General features: G+C 41.6%; 1 protein-coding gene across 3 annotated transcripts in view; it reads right to left on the reverse strand.

The window, feature by feature from the left end:
- The window catches only part of hycc1 (hyccin PI4KA lipid kinase complex subunit 1), a 154,927-nt gene that overhangs the window by 24,559 nt on the left and 111,419 nt on the right, over nucleotides 1–18,949 (reverse strand). For all 3 annotated transcript variants that reach the window (XR_009656788.1, XR_009656789.1, XM_060942611.1), the window contains exons 5-7: nucleotides 8,446–8,526; nucleotides 4,473–4,588; nucleotides 1,126–1,221 (exon numbers count right to left, since the gene is read on the reverse strand). Coding sequence is in view for 1 of the 3 variants with exons in the window: in XM_060942611.1 (XP_060798594.1) it covers nucleotides 1,126–1,221; nucleotides 4,473–4,588; nucleotides 8,446–8,526 (293 nt within the window). In the remaining 2 variants the exon portion in view is untranslated. The remainder of the gene's footprint in view (nucleotides 1–1,125; nucleotides 1,222–4,472; nucleotides 4,589–8,445; nucleotides 8,527–18,949) is intronic.

The following is an 18,949-nucleotide window of genomic DNA, read 5'->3' on the forward strand; positions in this document are numbered from 1 at the left end:
ACAGTACCTCTGATTGACAACCAGACACACTCCCCCTCCTCAACTCTTCTCTGTGATCTCTGGGGACCGGTCCAGCCAAAGTGGGCTGCCAAACCCACTTATAGCCAGGTCCTCGTCTTGGTCCGCCTCACTGAGCTATGTCTCAGTAAACGCTAGCGGATACGTTTCCCAAACTTCAGGTTTAAATTTGGCCCACGCTTCCAGCTCATCCACCTTGTTCCTGATGGACTGCACATTTGAAAGCCGGTGGCGGGTGTCCAGGCTGAGGCATTTCAGTCTCCGACATATGCCTCCTCTCCTTCCTCTTTTCCTTCGAGTGGTCCGATGAATGGGGACGTCATCCAGGCTGTGTGAGGTGTACAGTTCAGCTGGTATTCCCGCCGGTACCCCTCCAACAAGTGGTGGTCCTCAGAGAAAGGAGTTGTTCGCGGCTCCCGGACTTGCCAAGTACGCCACGATGTCCGGCTGCCTCATGACAGGTAAACGCCAACGACAGAGTTATCACAAAAAAAAAAAAGTGCACAAAACTGTGCCAACGAGCCCATAGTCCAGTCTCAGACATAAAAGATCTCCTACACACAACAATAAAAACACGCTACGCCAGATAAAACACAACTACGCCAGGTAGACTGCTTTGGGTCGCACACTACGAAGCGCCCTGGAAGTGAACCCAAATGGGTCACTTCCCATCTATCTGATCATACATTATAACTTAACCTCCTAGGGCTTAGCGGTCACATGCGTGGACAGCACTTTATGGAAATTCGGAACAAGAATCCACATATGTGGACATACTTTTTCTCTAAAAGTACATCTTATCAAAAGATGATGCTTAGTTTTTATTCTAATCAGGTTCTAATAAGCCCAAATAGCAAAGAGAAATAAAAAAAATGCATGTAAAAAAACAGCTTGGGCCTTAGGAGGTTAAAGACCAAATGTTATACTGTTAAGCAGCTTAAAAAAAAAAAGTACTAGCACCTTCACAGACACACACAAAGGTGCTGAAGATACAAAAGAAAGGAAGGCCTTAGTACCCATATTTCTGAGGGTGTTCCCCTCTGTGTGTGTGTGTGTGTGTGTGTGTGTGTGTGTGTGTGTGTGTGTGTGTGTGAGAGAGAGACGAACCTGGAGCTGAGCTGACACAGAGACTGTAGGGAAGAACTATTCATGTAGCTCAGAGCAGCGTTGTAGCAAAGCAGCAGGAACGTCAGCACTTCAAACCTGAGACAGGAATCATCAAAATCATCATCCAGAAAGTCACCCAAAAAAATAAAATCAATCTTCCTCACACATTCTTTTCTTTTATGCTTTCAAGCCATTTGGACATAAATCCGATTACAAAAACAGTGCATCAGATTAGCAGACGCGCTAAACCAGGGGTCATCATTTAGATTCAATATCCTGAATAAAAACCTCAACACTTCACATTACCGTATTTTCTGGACTATAGAGCGCACCTGTATATAAGCCGCAGCCGCTCTATTTTTAAAAAAAAATAGAAAAAAAAAAAGATATACAAGCCGCACCGGGCTATAAGCCGCAGATATCTATGTTGAAAAATTAGATATTTACTGCATGTACAGAACGATTTTGTACTGTAAATGTACATGTATGTACCTGAACAGATTCTTTCCGAACAGTGCCTTTTAACACGGCAGCAACTTTGCTGATTAAAACGGAACAGAACCAAGAGAAAATAACCGGTATTTATTTACCTTCATTTCTCCTGTGTTTGAAACCACAAGTCACTTTAATCATCTTCGCTGGATTTGAAAATAATTACCAGTTAGTAATTTGTCGTGCGTGTTCTATCTGCTAAAGATCTGCTAATTCTTCTTTGCATTGATTTTTCGTCTATCTTATTTTTGATTCTACTTCCGGTTAGAGCGCCCCTAGCGGTGGAAGAAAAATCCACAGAATAGCCGCACCTTTGTATAAGCCGCATGGTTCAAAACCTAGGAAAAAAGTAGCGGCTTATAGTCCAGAAAATACGGTAATAACATTTAATCAAAAGACACTCAGATTCCTGAAAGATTCCATTTAAAAAAAAAAATTAATTAGATGTTGCACCCGGGTCCAGATTAGGGCAGAACCGGCCCTGGCTACATTTCAGGTGTAGTTTGTTTTATGTATGTATGTACTTGCATAGATGTGTACTTGGTCTTCCAATATGGCGCCTAACAAAATCTTGCGGCGCGGTGACGTCATGCGGTAGCCCTCTATAGGGCCTGACTAGCCTTAGTAACACACACTAAACGAATTGTCTTTCATTTTTGGCACTTTTTCTGTTTGTGTAGATGGGAAGACATACTGAGAATCCAAATCGCCAACATTTGAAATAATAATTGTTTTGAATTATTTCTTGTCTTATTTAATGAAGGTTGTAATAGAATTAGCCTACATTTGGCTTAAGCTGGATGAGACAGAGACATAACTTTATAGCCATTTGTTAAACAGCTGACAGGGAACGTAATTAACCGTTCCGGGAACGAAATTTTTTTGTTCTAACCGGTTCGGGAACGTCTATTTAATGGTGGAACCCAAAACCGGAAACGTTAAAATTCCGTTTCTGTTCGGAACGAACCAATAGGAAAAAAATTCTGGTTCAAAGCCTTGATTTTAACGTAACTGAAAAAAGGTACCTGAGAAAAACAACTGAAACACCATGTGCTTGAATTTAAAAAAATAAATAATATAAATAGAGCTCATAAATATAGTAACTCATAAATCACACTTAACAACCGTGGTGAGCAGAAAAGCATCTCGGCATGCAACAGCAGATCACCACACTGGGTTCCAATGTGGTCCAATTATTTTTATATACATAATATTAACCCATAATATTTCAAATTTATTACCACCACATTAATTGGTTCTCGTCACTCATTGATTTAATATTTCTTATGCAACCTGTAGTCTACATGAAAATCTACTTTCTTTAACCTATATTCATTGTGAATGTTTATTATTTTTATTTTTTTATTTAAGCTCCAACACACACACTGTGGGCATGAATGTCAAACGGCTTCCTATTCACTATACTATATATATGGCCACTTTAATAGGAACTTCTTGATCCTAAGATTCCCGTTCTTGGTTGCAGGAGCGGAACCCAATGTGCTCTTCTGCTGTTGCATGCTGAGATGCTTTCCTGCTCACTACGGTTGTAAAGAGTTGCTACACTACCGTTCAAAAGTTTGGGGTCACCCAGACAATTTTGTGTTTTCCATGAAAAGTCACACTTTTATTTACCACCATAAGTTGTAAAACGAATAGAAAATATAGTCAAGCCATTTTTCTGGCCATTTTGAGCATTTAATCGACCCCACAAATGTGATGCTCCAGAAACTCAATCTGCTCAAAGGAAGGTCAGTTTTATAGCTTCTCTAAAGAGCTAAACTGTTTTCAGCTGTGCTAACATGATTGTACAAGGGTTTTCTAATCATCCATTAGCCTTCTGAGGCAATGAGCAAACACATTGTACCATTAGAACACTGGAGTGAGAGTTGCTGGAAATGGGCCTCTATACACCTATGGAGATATTGCACCAAAAACCAGACATTTGCAGCTAGAATAGTCATTTACCACATTAGCAATGTATAGAGTGGATTTCTGATTAGTTTAAAGTGATCTTCATTGAAAAGAACAGTGCTTTTCTTTCAAAAATAAGGACATTTCAAAGTGACCCCAAACTTTTGAACGGTAGTGTATATCCTTCCTAGCAGCTTGAACCAACCTGTCCATTTTCCTCGGACCTCTCTTAACAAGGTGTTCGTTTCCACCCGCAGAACCGTCCCTCCCTCACTCGATGTTTTTTGGTTTTCGCACCATTCTGTGTAAACTCTACAGACTGTTGTGGTGTGAAAACCCCAGGAGATCAGCAGTTTCTGAAATACTCAAATCAAACCAGTCCATCTGGCTCAAACCAACACCCATGCCACAGTGAAAGTCAGACTTTGAGGTCACAATTTTTCCCTCATTCTGATGTCTGAAGTGAACATTAACTGAAGCTCTTGATTTGCATCGGCAGGATTTTATGCACCGAGGGATTGGCGGATTAGAGAACTGCATAAAAACAGCAGCAGGTGGATGGGAGTTCCTAATAAAGTGGCCAGTGAGTCTACTGTATGTGCTCACTACATAGGGTGTAACGCAAAAATACAGAGCCAAAGAGCAAATTAGGTTATTACATGTAATAGCACTGTTAGGATACATACTCAGATTTTAATTTTTATTTTAAATAGAAAATTTACTTTTTTTCAAAAAGGCATTTGGGGAAATGATGTTTTGATGCATGTACAATGTAATATGCAAATACTAAAAGCGGAACAGTGTTAGAATACTGAAATCCGTTCTGACCGTCCTACTCGTATGCATGCACGCGCACAGAAGACTGTATTAACAATCCTCACTGATGTCTGAATAATAGATGGAACAAACAAATGCACTGAATGTTTAATAAGCAGCTCCACCTGTTCTGTGCTGTGAACGTCTCTCTCTGGAGGTGTGGTCCACTGTAAACAACTCGACTAAGCCCGTGATTGGCGAGAGCTCCTTCAGTTAGGGCCATGGAGCCGATGGCAGAAGGCTACAGGAGGAGAGAGAGAGACAGAGAGAGTGAGGGGGGGAAAAGGGGGAAGAAAAAAAAACCCCACAGTGATTAGGGTGCATCAGTTGCCCCCTAAAAATGAAAAGTTCCTCCGATCATGATGCATTTTTGTTTTTTTGGTAAGAAAACACACTGGGTGAAATATTTTGACAAAATTCAAAAGTTTAATGGTGGCACCAGCAGCTCAAAGTTATGGAAAAAGCTGCTATTTTATGACTTTTATGACAAAATTTCGATCACTTTTCATGAAACATTATGGCACCTTATAGAGCAGGGGTCGGCAACCCTAGGCACGCTGAGGAATTTCCAGTGGCACACTGACAATGATGCACAAACCTAATTATTCAACACATTAAAAATGTTCAAACGTCATCTTGGACTGTCATTGGCTGTTGCACGGCGAGCCTGCTCTTTTAGCACGACTACACAACAATATAGCGCCCAGTGTTGCCAGATACTGCTGACGTTTTCCAGCCCAAAACATGTTCAAAACCCGCCAAAATGCACTTAAAACCGCCCAATCTGGCAACACTTCCCCCTCCCCATATTTCTCATGAGACGGGTCCACTTGATGCAGCAGTTGCGCCAAAATGGCAAAGAAGCCGACAGTTCGGGCTTTCCTCTCCTCGTGGACCAAAGAATATGGGTTTGTTTCTCAGAGGGACCGTGCTGTGTGCACGTTGTGTTTTGAAAGTGTTTTGAGTCGAACATCCAGTGTTAAACGTCATTTCGAGGCAAAGCACGAAAAGACTTTCAAAGATCAGGCAGATCGGGACGAATCAATCAATCAATCAATCAATCAATCTCGCGCGCAGTGTGCAGATATGGGAAGCAAGCCCACACTTTAACAGTCTTTACCTCAGCTAAAAACAATGCCACTGAAGCTAGCTATATACAGTAATTTATCACTGCATAGCTAAACATGGAAAGCCATTCACAGACGGTGAATACATTAAGGAGGCCTTTCTCTCCGGCTCGGAGAGTCTTTCTGAGGGGCTGCCAAATAAAGAGACAATAAAATCAAGAATAAAAGACATGCCCGTATCAGCCAGAACTGTTGAGCGACGAATTGGTGAAATGGCAGAAAACGTAAGCGTGCAGCAAACAACTGGCATAAAAGATGCAGCGGTATTTAGCATTGAGCTTGACGAAAGTGTAGATGTGAATGATGTGGCACGTTTGGCAGTGATGGCAAGATATTGTGATGTGACAGAGAGGAGCTCTGCTGTTTAAAGCCAATGAATCCTGCTGGGCATCTTTACCCGAAAAGTTCAACTGTCTTCGCAATATCGCACTGGCTCTATTGTCAGTATTCGGATCAACATATCCGTGTGAACAGATATTTTCGCACATGAAGAACGTACTTTGCCCCTCCCGAAGTCGTCTGACAACGGGCTATTCGGAAGCATGCGTCCAACTCAAAGTGCCCAATTACCATCCCCACATCTCGGAGCTAAGTAAGGGGAAGCAGGGCCAGGGACCACACTGACTGATAGGCAAAACATTTATTTTGTAACAAGGCTACTTCAAATTTGCAGTTTATTGTTAAAGTGCTGATGACACGTTTTTGACATCTTTGGCGATGTTTTATAACAAAAAGTAATTCCCGATGATCCATATATTAATTCACGAAGGCGTTTTACAAGTTATGATAAAAAACGTGGCTATTTGGGCAAATTTGACAGGGCTGCAGCACCCAGGAGACGAAAGAGGAGGAGGAGCTATATGACGTCAGCGAAAGAACCTTCCTCCTCACTTACCAGTTTGTTGTTGATGCGACAGGTGTTCAGTTTATCATTATTAGTATTTTTATTAGACATTATTATATATATATATATATATATATATATATATATATATATATATATATATATAGTTATAATGCCTTCGCGTTGTGTTGCCGGCTTTTGCTCCAAAACCCACAAGGATGGGGTCAGTTTATTCAAGTTTCCCCAGAGATCCCGAGCTGCATGCGAAGTGAAGTGGGTGAAGCAAGTCAGGCGCACTCGTGACAAGTGGGAGCCCTCACCAACATCCGTCCTGTGCTCTGAACACTTCGATTTGGATTGTTTTGACACCCTTCCCAGCTTAAAAGAATCTCTTGGGTGTTCAGTTCAGCACAAACGTGTGTTACTACCATCAGCAGTGCCTACACAGTGTTGCCAGATTGGGAGGTTTCCCGCCCAGTTGGGCGGTTTCAAGTGCATTTTGGTGGGTTTTGAACATATTTTGGGCTGGAAAACTTCAGCAGTATCTGGCAACAGATACTGCTGACATTTTCCAGCCCAAAATATGTTCAAAACCCACCAAAATGCAATTGAAACCGCCCAACTGGGCGGGAAACCTCCCAATCTGGCAACACTGCAAGTATTCCGGAGGGGGTCTACTAGTAGCTATGCCGGATCCAAAGACAGTCTTCCTGTCAGAATATGTGTTGTGAAATGACATAAGATAAAGGTACGTAGAGCTATAGATTCTACATGATAATCATAAACGTAATCATAAAGTCGGCATGATATCAGTCATGTATTTGCTTGTGACAGCTTGCGGCTTTCATGTAACTGCCGCCTAGCAACGAGAGGCAAAGGGTAAAGAGGGCAGGCTATCATAGATTCTATTCGGAAGAGATCAACACAATTCTAGACTCCCAGAAGAGGAAGAGCTAGCACTAGAGAGTCCACCGGCGTTTTCATGCGCCATTTCCATTGAGTAGAACAGCCAGTGAACCGCAGCGTGTTCTCCCGCTGACGTCACAACATGACCGCGAGCCACAGACCCAGTTTTCTTGCGCTGTGCAATTAAAAGTTGGATATTTGCGTAACAGCTTCTTTTCACGTAATAACAGAAATCTAACATGTTTCCCATGTTGTATAGTTTATTTAAGAAATTGCATAGAGTCATGTTCATGTCATCAGCCCTTTAAGCCACTTTATGTAGGCTACTTGTCAATGTTCTCTGACACTCATTATTTAATTTTTTTCTGCAGTTTTATTATTCATCAGTTCCATTTCCATTAGGCTGCTACGTCTTTATTGTGAATAACTTGGGCCTGTTACCTACTGAAAGATTTTGGATGTTATTTTGTGAATTTGTATAAGCTGCTTGCAATGTTATTATCCAGTGTGTGTGTGTGTGTGTGTGTGTGTGTGTGTGTGTGTGGTGTTCTTAAACCTTGTGTGTGAGGTTAATGGCATAAAACAAGTGCAATGGTGTTTTACATTTGCTCAATGCATTAAATATCCATATCCATCTGAAATGTGTGGTGTCTAATTACACAGTTAACAACACCCATTTGAATGGCACACTAACTAACAAGAAAATTTCTAATTGGCACTACATGGCAAAAAGGTTGCCGACCCGTTATAGAGTATACCAGATATATTAGATCCACATTTTTAGTCCATATTCTAAATATATCAAGCACAGTTTGAGTTTTAGCTGTTCATTGAATCATTGTTCAACTACTTTTAAACAATACAAATGTATTATGAATCACATTAATGCTTCTCAATCCCTTGCAAAGGTTCTTAACATGATCTCTGGCTCACAAGAAATCAATAAATGGAGTCCAACATTGTGATTCAAACCTTACGCGAAAACATAAAATAAGCGTTTTTTGGCAAAAAAAAATGAACCTCATGGTGCCACCATTAGACTTTTGAATATGGCCAAAAAATTTTACAGGATGTCTTTATTGGTGAAAAGGAACACACAAACAAAAATGCATCAGATTTTATGAAAGTGAGGACAACTGATGCACACTAACGGTGATAGGAATTAGTTGAAAAACAAATTTTACAAGAGGGAAATAAATATGTAAAGCTCTCTGAACATACCTCATGGTACACTGATGGTTTGGATAAGGAGGGGACGGTGAAGGATAACACTTTGCTTTGACCATCTTTATCAACTATTTCCTGAAACAGGGAAAAGGAAAAAAAAAAACATTTCTGTACATTTTGATGACACACGATTTAATAAAATGTTAACTGTTCTGCAGTTTTGGTTATTGGTTTGGTATTTAACATAAAAAGCATTCTAATCATTCTTTACTGATGAATTATGGCAGTACATTAAAAACGTCACTGGGACAAGGCAAGGCAAGTTTATTTATATAGCACATTTCATACACAATGGCAGTTCAATGTGCTTTACAGAAGTAAAAACAAAAACAGTAAACAATAGAGAAATAAAATTACATAAAATAATTTTATTTTTATTCTAAAACAATTAATTAAAAGAATTAAAAGAAAATAAGAGTAAAAATAAAATAATAAAATGAAGTAGTAGTTCAAATAGGATGAGAAAAAAAAAAATCAAAAGAACTACATCCTGATCGGGTAGTGTGGAACAGATTATGTATACTGGATGAAAACGAGAACGCAGCTTTCAGGATTCAGTAGCCAATCATGTTTACATGAAGTCAAATAAATCAAGAATTGAACTGCTCAATAAAAAAAAATTAAATTAAATCCTCTTCGGCTGTGCTAACCAATTCAGATTTTTCAGATCGGATATTGCTTCATTCATGCAAACAGCTCGGATCGGATCGGATATTTTTCACATCTGATGGAGGCCACTTTCAAATAAATGTATACAAACATTCAATATCTAGTTATTTGACCCACATCTAAAACACGTGCCTGATTTTCCTGTTAATTCAGTATAGCATTTAAAAACAGTGCCATTAGCTTTTCGCTGGCTCGCAGGATCTCCATTCAACGCGAGTCAAGTTCAATTTGGAGATTTGGGGGCCAGGGATACGTTATTGCCATGGGAACCTGTGTTTGGTCACCAATCAACCAATCCCCTCCCCAATCTAATTCAGCATATACAACCAAAAAAACCTGGACTGTCTGCGAGGACATTTCAAAGGCCGTGGTAGAGTAAAGATACAGACAGACAATCTTGGCTCAAATTACAAAAATACAATCAAAATACAGACAGGTCGTATTTGTTCTTTCCGCAGCCACGATGATGCTACAGGTTTCTCAGTCTTGCGCACTCTGCCTGTGAACTGACAAATCGGATGAGGATCAAGATGTTCTCTGTTTTATTCCTCGGATACCCCAGCAATTTGTCAACACGATCATTTATGTATTAAAAGAACTGTATGTAATACTTTTTATCCATTTACAGTTACCTTTAAATGCTGTGCAAGTCCCAAGAAACAACTACTGGGTAGTTCTTTGGTAATGGAATTACATTCACAGCAAAATGTGGTTACTTTTAGCTGCAGGACTCAAGATAAATGGTATGAAATAAAAATTTCACACTGGACGAGGCCTCTTTGAACCCTCCCCCCCAAAAAAAAAGAAAAGAAAAAAAAAACCCACACAAGATCAACTGTGAGCTACTGCTCACTTGCGTATCCCCCCCCGCTCTCGCTTATATCACAACGCAAGCAATCGAAGGAATAGGAGACTTACTGTATTATGAATGTTGACTTCAACAAATAATGAACCCTGAAACAAGAGTAATGTCTCTCCCCAGGGATTTCAAATAGCATCCTGGTAAACTCATTCGGAAATCGCATTTTGCTTCTTGAAATAGTGTCAAAATCCACACTATATATTTCGTAAACACATTCAGTCAGTAAACAGGAAGTCGATGTGTGACAGACCTGAAAACGGTATACACGGTGTAGAAGCCCAAGCTGAAGCTCGGTACCAAATATCAAGCAGTTGTGATTTGTAGTTGCTGGGAAAAGTGTTACGAAAATTTTGTAAATCCACACTTTACGTTTTGTAAATACATTCAGTCGGTAAACAGGAAATTGATGTGCGACAGACCTGAAAACGGTATACACAGTATAGAACCCCAAGCTAAAAGTTTGGTACCAAATGGCTAGAATTTGTGGTTGCTGAGAGAGAAGAGGGGAAAAAAAAAAAACCACACCATAGAAAAATTGCCGATGTTTAACCCTGAACGCAAAATCTTTTATGAGGAAAGACAAGTCAGTAACAATTACATCAGAAAAAAAAGAACTTTTCATCTCATCTCATTATCTCTAGCCGCTTTATCCTTCTACAGGGTCGCAGGCAAGCTGGAGCCTATCCCAGCTGACTACGGGCGAAAGGCGGGGTACACCCTGGACAAGTCGCCAGGTCATCACAGGGCTGACACATAGACAACCATTCACACTCACATTCACACCTACGCTCAATTTAGAGTCACCAGTTAACCTAACCTGCATGTCTTTGGACTGTGGGGGAAACCGGAGCACCCGGAGGAAACCCACGCGGACACGGGGAGAACATGCAAACTCCGCACAGAAAGGCCCTCGCCGGCCACGGGGCTCGAACCCGGACCTTCTTGCTGTGAGGCGACAGCGCTAACCACTACACCACCGTGCCACCCAAAATGAACTTTTCATTTTTTTAAAATTCAAACAAAGATTTCTCTGAAGTGACATTGCTATAATTGGGGTGATGGGTTTTAGTACATTTTGCCTTGGATTCCATACTTTAGAGTAAGATCACTGAGCTGACAAGGCAATCTGAATAATTTCATAATTTTGGCCTCTCTGCTGAAGAATTGCTCTACTATGACTTACACTGTATATCAGCTATAGTTATATTTAAAAAAAAAAAAAGTCTCCAACCTCTGATTTTTCTTGCTTTTGAAGTTAAAAAGCAGACAGAGGACGGGAGAGAAAAGAAAAAAAAAAAACATCCCACAACAGAAACCTATGCAGCTTGTCAGATTACTTGTCCTAAAAACTTTCCTGTGGCATAAAACGTAAAAGATCACCTTCACCTCTGACCTATTCCGTTTAAACTAAATAAAAAGCTGCTTTCAGACTGGAGAAACTTTTTCATAGTTCTTAGAACTGTCGGAGGAAGTTCCCCCTTTTGTGTGTCCACACTATAGGAACTGAACAATCGTAGTTCCAAGACCACAGTTTTGCGAGTCTTTATCTCCTACTTCAGGGCAGATACTCTCCCAAGGCACCATAAGTGGCATAAGCGTACGGTGATTATTTGTACATGAGACAATAATTCAATGCTGGCAACTGCCATTTTTAAAAATCTACATAAAAACATTAGTCATGTTAACAAACAGTTTAATGACAGTATTAAAACATGGTCAAATGAACCAACTGTGAAGTCCAGGCTTTACTGAGTGTATATGGGTCTGTCTCAGAAACTGGGTACTGTCGGGGTCCCCCACTAAATATACTCTCAGCCAATAAACTATACGGTTTTGAATGATGTTGGTTTTAATTTGAAATAAAATGATGAAAGAAATAATACAGATAAAACAATCTTTGATGTGAATACTCTATTCAGAATTTGGCAAAAATTCTGCAAATTTGTGGAAAAATGGCGGCTTGATCTGGGACATGATAAATGGCTGACTACATCGCTTTCCCTTAAAAAGGTTGCAGTCCACTGAAAAGTCTACAGTTATCAATAACTGTATTTTAAAGTTATAACTTTATACACCTAAGGATTGGTGCGCTCACAGAATAACCATAACCGTAATAAAACATCATGCAAAATATTTGATCACCGCTGTAACTCCGTTTTCCGCATACCCAAAACTAGGGCTGTGCGATATGGGAAAAAATGAATAACCCGATACATTTTCTCCATTTCACGATATACGATATATATCTCGATATATTGAAATCTCCTCTAAAGGACCCCATGAAATCTAACTTTTACTCTTTACTGTTTTCACTACAATCCCTGCAGATTAAATAACATTCTTGGTTAACTTTACAGGTGGTTTTCAACAACACATTTTAAATTTTCATGTTAGTGATTTAATCACAATTGAGTTGAAATAAGACTATTTTTATTCAACAAAGATGTGGCACAAACAATCTTGAAAATTGCAACAAAGGGGCAAAACAATACAGAGCTGCTCAGAGCTCAAACCAATAAAGTGCAGCTCAACACTGAGAAAGACATTTAGCCTAAATAAGAAAAGTGCTCATTCATTAAATTATTAAAAAAAATAGATCTCCAAGCTATTAACCTGACTACTGAGAACCACTGGAACATTCACAATAGAGAGAGAGATTGAGGGAGAGAAGAGAGAGATCTGCAAAACATCATTTTTCTCTTTGCACACTTTTGAACTGAGTGTTTTCTGGCTCTGCCTCTCAGATGTGTATAATTCCGGTATTGCCTTCTCTGTAAAATGTCTGCGACCAGGAAACTCATATTTGGGATCGAGTGTGTTTAGTAATTTTTGGAAGCCTGGTTTTTTCCACTATACTGATTGGGATCATGTCTTCGGCAATGACGTTAGTGATTGCATCCGTTATAGCTCTCCATCTCTGACTCGTTTTCTCATATGGGGTGGCTTTGGAGAACGAGGCCGCTATGGTCGTTTGTTTAGCTTGTGGGCAAGTAGTTCAGAGTTTAAGAGACTCTTCATACTGTACCGGGTGAGTTTTCAGGTGATGGAACATATTTGTCGTGCTGCTGCCTTTCGTGATGACAGGTTTTTTTTGCACACTTTACAAACTGGCATTTGCTGTTCCACGTCCTCCTCGCGATATCCAAAAAAATGCCAGATGACTGACCCCTTACTAGTTCTTTTAGGAACCAATTCGTCCGCTTCCATTTTTAATTTGTCGCTGAAATTGACAGAGCTTACACGGTAGCCTACGCAACACCAGCGATTGCACGAACTGAGTCAGCGCTGTAAACCGGAACTAGGAAATCTTCCCGCCGTTCCTTTCAGCACAGAGATGTCGCCCGGGATTGGTTGGCGAGTGCGTGACATTGTTTTCTTTACCCTTAGGCAGCCTCTCACATTACTGCCTGAGGGACAGGGAGAAAACCACCAGAAAAGGTTTTAAACAAACACGAAACAAACGCAAGTCGGAAGATGACCATAAAATACTCAATAGTTACGATATAATAATTTTATGTAATCACACACAGAATTTTCGGCGATATATCAAGTATATTCGATATATCACACAGCCCTACCCCAAACCAATACGATCGTGTGTTTTGATCTAAACGGAAAGTCTCAGGGTCAAGGTCACTACCTCACCAAAAGTAGTAACTTAAAATCACTACGCCATATCAACATTTAGTTATAAATCTGCGATTTTGGTTTTTAAAACGAAAGCTGAAAGTTAGGTATAGAATATGTTTCTTACAGAATATGTTACGATGGTAGCTGGTCTTGTATGAATTTCTGAGCTATAAAATGAGTTGTGGTGAATGAGTTGTGGTGTATTTTTTACCGTAGCGTGTTATTTGTGTGCGGGGAAGGACACACATTAACAATTTGCATGTGTAGAATGGAATTTTCCACTCCAACAGTTAGAAGTTGATCGTGCTTCCATTTGCGGGTGATCTGTTCGGACGTCATCACTGAAAAGGTGAGTTTTGACAGTTTTATTTTGTTTTAGTCTTGCAGTATAAGGCAATAGAATGTTTCTTTTTCATCTTGCTTTCATATTTCGTAGTGTTTGCATATTTTTGGCCAATATTTTGCAACCATGGTCAATTTAGATCGAACTATTGATAGAATCTACGGCCAGTAATTTTGCCCCGCCCCCGCCTCGTGCTCTGTCCGGTGCAGTAGTGATGTCCCGTTGCTCGCGTGCCGCAGCAGAGACCCGCGCGACCTTCAGCCGGTACAGTCGCTGTTCTTTTACCACCGCCGTTATTCTCATCTTTCCAGTGCGTTCTTGATTTTTCCGTTGTGTCCTATTTCGCCATATCAAATACCCAAAATGTATCATATTATTCATATTTAAGTGAATAATCAATTCAGTCATCATAACTTGGCATTTTTAACCCAAGCAATCAAAAAGAGGAAATTTATTCAATATTTTCACTCATCTGTGAAGGAGGGGCTTTAATTCTTCATGATGGAGTTATTTTATACGTAAATCAATTTTACAAAAGCATTTGAATTGCAATCAAAAAGATTTTCCCCAGTGGAGGCCAGATAAAGCAAGATACTATCTTTATTCTTATTAAACATGACAAAAGAAACATTGAGTGTTCGGTAAATGCAAAAAAATAGTAAAATCAGAAAATTTATTTTTTAACCATAATGTCCCAAATGAGAGACCAGTTTCTGAGACGCACCCATTTACATGACACAGGAAATGCAGAGCGATTTTGATGCATCTAGGCGAAGTATTGCACTTCCTGCTAATGTCATGCTAGCAAGCCGGCTTACGTCACTTCAGCGTTCCTACTGGTGGTGCAAATTCAAACGGGAGGAGGGGCCTTGAAGGTTCTCAAGGGAGCTCCCCAGGGGGTCATTCCTCTCAATAAGTCCCTAGAACTGATTGGTCAGAAGGCACCTATGCCCCCCCACAGGAATCTTCACCACATTCTAAAACCATGTGCATGTATTAATGTGCTTATACACAGCTATACAAGTCCCTGCGGAGGTTGTTACTATAGAAACGATGACACATTCAAACAAGTGCATCAATCTACACAATTCATCTTACACCTGGAACTTGTCTGAGCTATTGTTATAGGAAATGAGAGAGGTCAAATGAGCCAGTGTCTTTGACTGAAACTGCAGCCTCATTGTTGAATCAGAGGTGACGTCAATGAACTGTTCCTCCTCTGATGTGCTGGAGGCGGCAGGTGGTGTTGCACTGAAGGGGTCACGGATCCAGTCATATTCTTTGGGATCCTGCATCAGGAAATATTTCTGGAACTGGTTCTGAAGGGCAGAGATGTGTGCTTTCATGCATGGGATCGCTGTGTTCTGCAGTTTGTTGTCTTCAATGAATGATTTCAGGTTCTCAAATGAGTCCACATTTCCAACCTTCACTCGCTGCAGCCACATCTCAAGTTTTCTGGTGAATGATGTGATTTTATCTGCCAGATGTGGGAGGTGTGTATTTGTGCCCTGCAACTGCAAATTCACTTCATTGAGTTTCAGGCCAAGTTTACATTAGACCGTATCTGTCTCGTTTTCTTCGCGGATGCACTGTCCGTTTACATTAAACCGCCTGGAAACGCCGGGAAACGGGAATCCGTCAGGGTCCACGTATTCAATCCAGATCGTGTCAGCTCCGGTGCTGTGTAAACATTGAGAATACGCGGATACGCTGTGCTGAGCTCTAGCTGGCGTCGTCATTGGACAACGTCACTGTGACATCCACCTTCCTGATTCGCTGGCGTTGGTCATGTGACGCGACTGCTGAAAAACGGCGCGGACTTCCGCCTTGTATCGCCTTTCATTAAAGAGTATAAAAGTATGAAAATACTGCAAATACTGATGCAAATACTGCCCATTGTGTAGTTATGATTGTCTTTAGGCTTGCCATCCTTCCACTTGCAAGTGGTAAGTGATATGCGCTGGGATCACACACACACAGCGGTTCAGTCCCGAATCACTGCTCGTGCACTTCACTCGCGTGCTCTGTGAGCTGCGCAGGGCCGAGTGCGCACCCTCCAGAGGGCACTCGCTGTTCAGGGCGGAGTGATTTGGAGCGCAGGATGCCTGCGGAGCCGAGCGTATCCGTGTATTGGTGTTGCTGTGTGCACGCAAATCGTGTATTGGTGTTGCTGTGTGCACACTAATCGTTTTAAAAACGTTAATCTGATGATCCGCTGATACGGTCTAATGTAAACATGGGCTCAGAAACATGTCACTGAGGTATGCAAGTTTCATGAGGAACTTGTTACAGTAAAATTTGTGGGCAAGATCATTGCCCTCTTCCTTCAAAAAGATGCGGATTTCATCTCGCAGTTCAAAGACCCTGGACAGCACCTTCCCACGTGACAGCCATCGGGACTCGCTGTGAAACAGAACAGCTGTGTGGTCGGAGCCCATTTCCTCGCACAGTGCCGAAAAAATCCGGGCTTTGACAGGTCGTGTTTTGATGTAGTTGACAGTGGCAATAACGTCGGTCATTACATCATTCAGCTCGGGACTCCGCTGTTTAGATGCCAGTGCTTCGCGGTGTATCATGCAGTGCGTCCACTGCACATTGGGGGAGACGCGCTTGATGAGCGCTTGCAGCCCTGCCCGTTTCCCAGCCATAGCCTGCGCCCCGTCAGTGCAGATCCCCACACAGTCCTCCCATTTCAGGTTGGCCTCTTTCAAGTAAGAGTCAATGATTTTAAACAGTTCTTCTGCTGTGGCTCTGCCAGTAACTTTTTTGCAGAAAAGCAATTCCTCCCTCATGTCATCTCCATCTATGAATCTGACGTAAGTAATTAATAAACAGTCTTTGTTACTGTCAGTGGCTTCATCCATCTGAAGAGAAAAGCCGCTGTCACGCACTGTCATTAAGCTGCTCCTCTATGTCCTTTGACATGTCATAAATGTGCCTGCCGATGGTGGTGTTGGACAGAGGAATAGCCCTTAGTTTGCTGGCTGCAGTGTCAAGCATAGTTGATACCATGTCCATAGCACAGGGAAGTACCAATTCCTCCGCTATTGTGTGCGGCTTTTTACACTGTGCCACTCGGTAGGCAACTTTATATGAGGCGAGTTGAGCATTTGCCGGCACGGATGCAGCTTTAGTAAATAGGGACTGTTGAGCACGGCAGTTTACGAGTTTTTGTCTGAAAAACTCAACTGGCTTGTCTTTGTGCTCTGGATGTTTTGTCTCCAAGTGGCGTCTTAGCTTGTTCGGCTTCAAGCTGTCACAAGCTAGCACTTTAAGACAGACAACACACTGCGGTCTCTCCTCATTACCCACTGTTGTACAGGTGAAGCCAAAGACCAGATGTGTCGTCATATTTTCTTGTCTTTGCCTTGGAATGAACTTGTTTTGGAAGCACATTTAGGCAACGCTTCATCCTCTGATTTGCATTTACGTGGGAGCCCCGCGCCCCCCGCCAAAAACTTCTCCATGTTATGCTAGCAGTGTAATTTATTGATTTATTCATTCATTCCATCCACGCCCCCCCTGCAATGGCTCTGCGCCCCCCCCCAGGGGGCGCGCTCCCTACTTTGGGAACCACTGCACTATATACAGACGCCATATACACCCTAAGAATACCGACCTATTTGCCAGAAAGAATCCAAAACGGCGAGGAATTGACTGAGAAGTAGCGATTTTTGTTGAATTGCCCATTAAGGCTTAATTAGCCCATGGCTTCATCTCATCTCATTATCTCTAGCCGCTTTATCCTTATACAGGGTCGCAGGCAAGCTGGAGCCTATCCCAGCTGACTACGGGCGAAAGGCGGGGTACACCCTGGACAAGTCACCAGGTCATCACAGGGCTGACACATAGACACAGACAACCATTCACACTCACATTCACACCTACGGTCAATTTAGACTCACCAGTTAACCTAACCTGCATGTCTTTGGACTGTCGGGGAAACCGGAGCACCCGGAGGAAACCCACGCGGACACGGGGAGAACATGCAAACTCCGCACAGAAAGGCCCTCGCCGGCCACGGGGCTCGAACCCGGACCTTCTTGCTGTGAGGCGACAGCGCTAACCACTACACCACCGTGCCGCCCCCCATGGCTTCATTAATTAAGCAAATCTGGGTAGAAGTTCTATGCACCCTAGGTCCCCCTACCTTCATGCCAGAAAGAATCAAAAATCAGTGAAGAATTGAGAAGTGATGTGTGTGGAAACTGCTCGTTGGGGCTTCATTACTCCATATCTTCATTATTAATTGAAATTATGCAAATTTGTGTAGAAGCTATATGCACCCTAGGCAGACCTACCTTCCTGCCAAAAAGAATAAAAATTGGTGAAGAATTGAGAGAGAGAGGTAGAGATTTTTGTGAAACGTGGACAACGGAGAAGTGTCAACATAAGCTCAGCGCCTGTCTGCCAGATAAGCTAATAATGACCAAATCAGATTTAAGAATCTGCACAAAAATAAATAAATAAAAATGTATTATTCCATCATCATCATCATCCAACCCACAGTAATTTGACTAGAATTCAGGTTTGGTTTTAATTCATGGTGATGTTTTTCTTAGTCACTTGCAAATTATAGCCATCATCTCAGAAATCAAAACACTACAAACCAATATCAGTAAACAAAGGACACAAGCTTTATTCCGTTTCGCTTTCAATGAGATTCCAGCTTCATGGAGGTTTTCGAGAGTGCTGATGAAATTGCTAATGTTTTACAATCCCAAGACAATGCATCTTTGTATGTGAATGAGCCGAATCCAGCAGAGGAAATTTTCCTCTCAGGAACAGAATAAGCCATTATGGTCACGCAGCATAAAGGCCTCCGAGGCCAACATTTCCACGGACAGAAAATAACAGCATTCATGTGTCCGTGTGTGTTTAAGAGATAGTATCTAATCGTCCACAAAATGAAGACGTGTGCACGTGCAAGATCCGTCTCTGGGAGAATGGTTAGTTACTTCAGGGCACGGGGTTACTTCAGGGCACGTGGGCGA

The sequence above is a fragment of the Neoarius graeffei genome, chromosome 16 (assembly GCF_027579695.1).
Source record: "Neoarius graeffei isolate fNeoGra1 chromosome 16, fNeoGra1.pri, whole genome shotgun sequence".
NCBI lineage: Eukaryota > Metazoa > Chordata > Actinopteri > Siluriformes > Ariidae > Neoarius > Neoarius graeffei.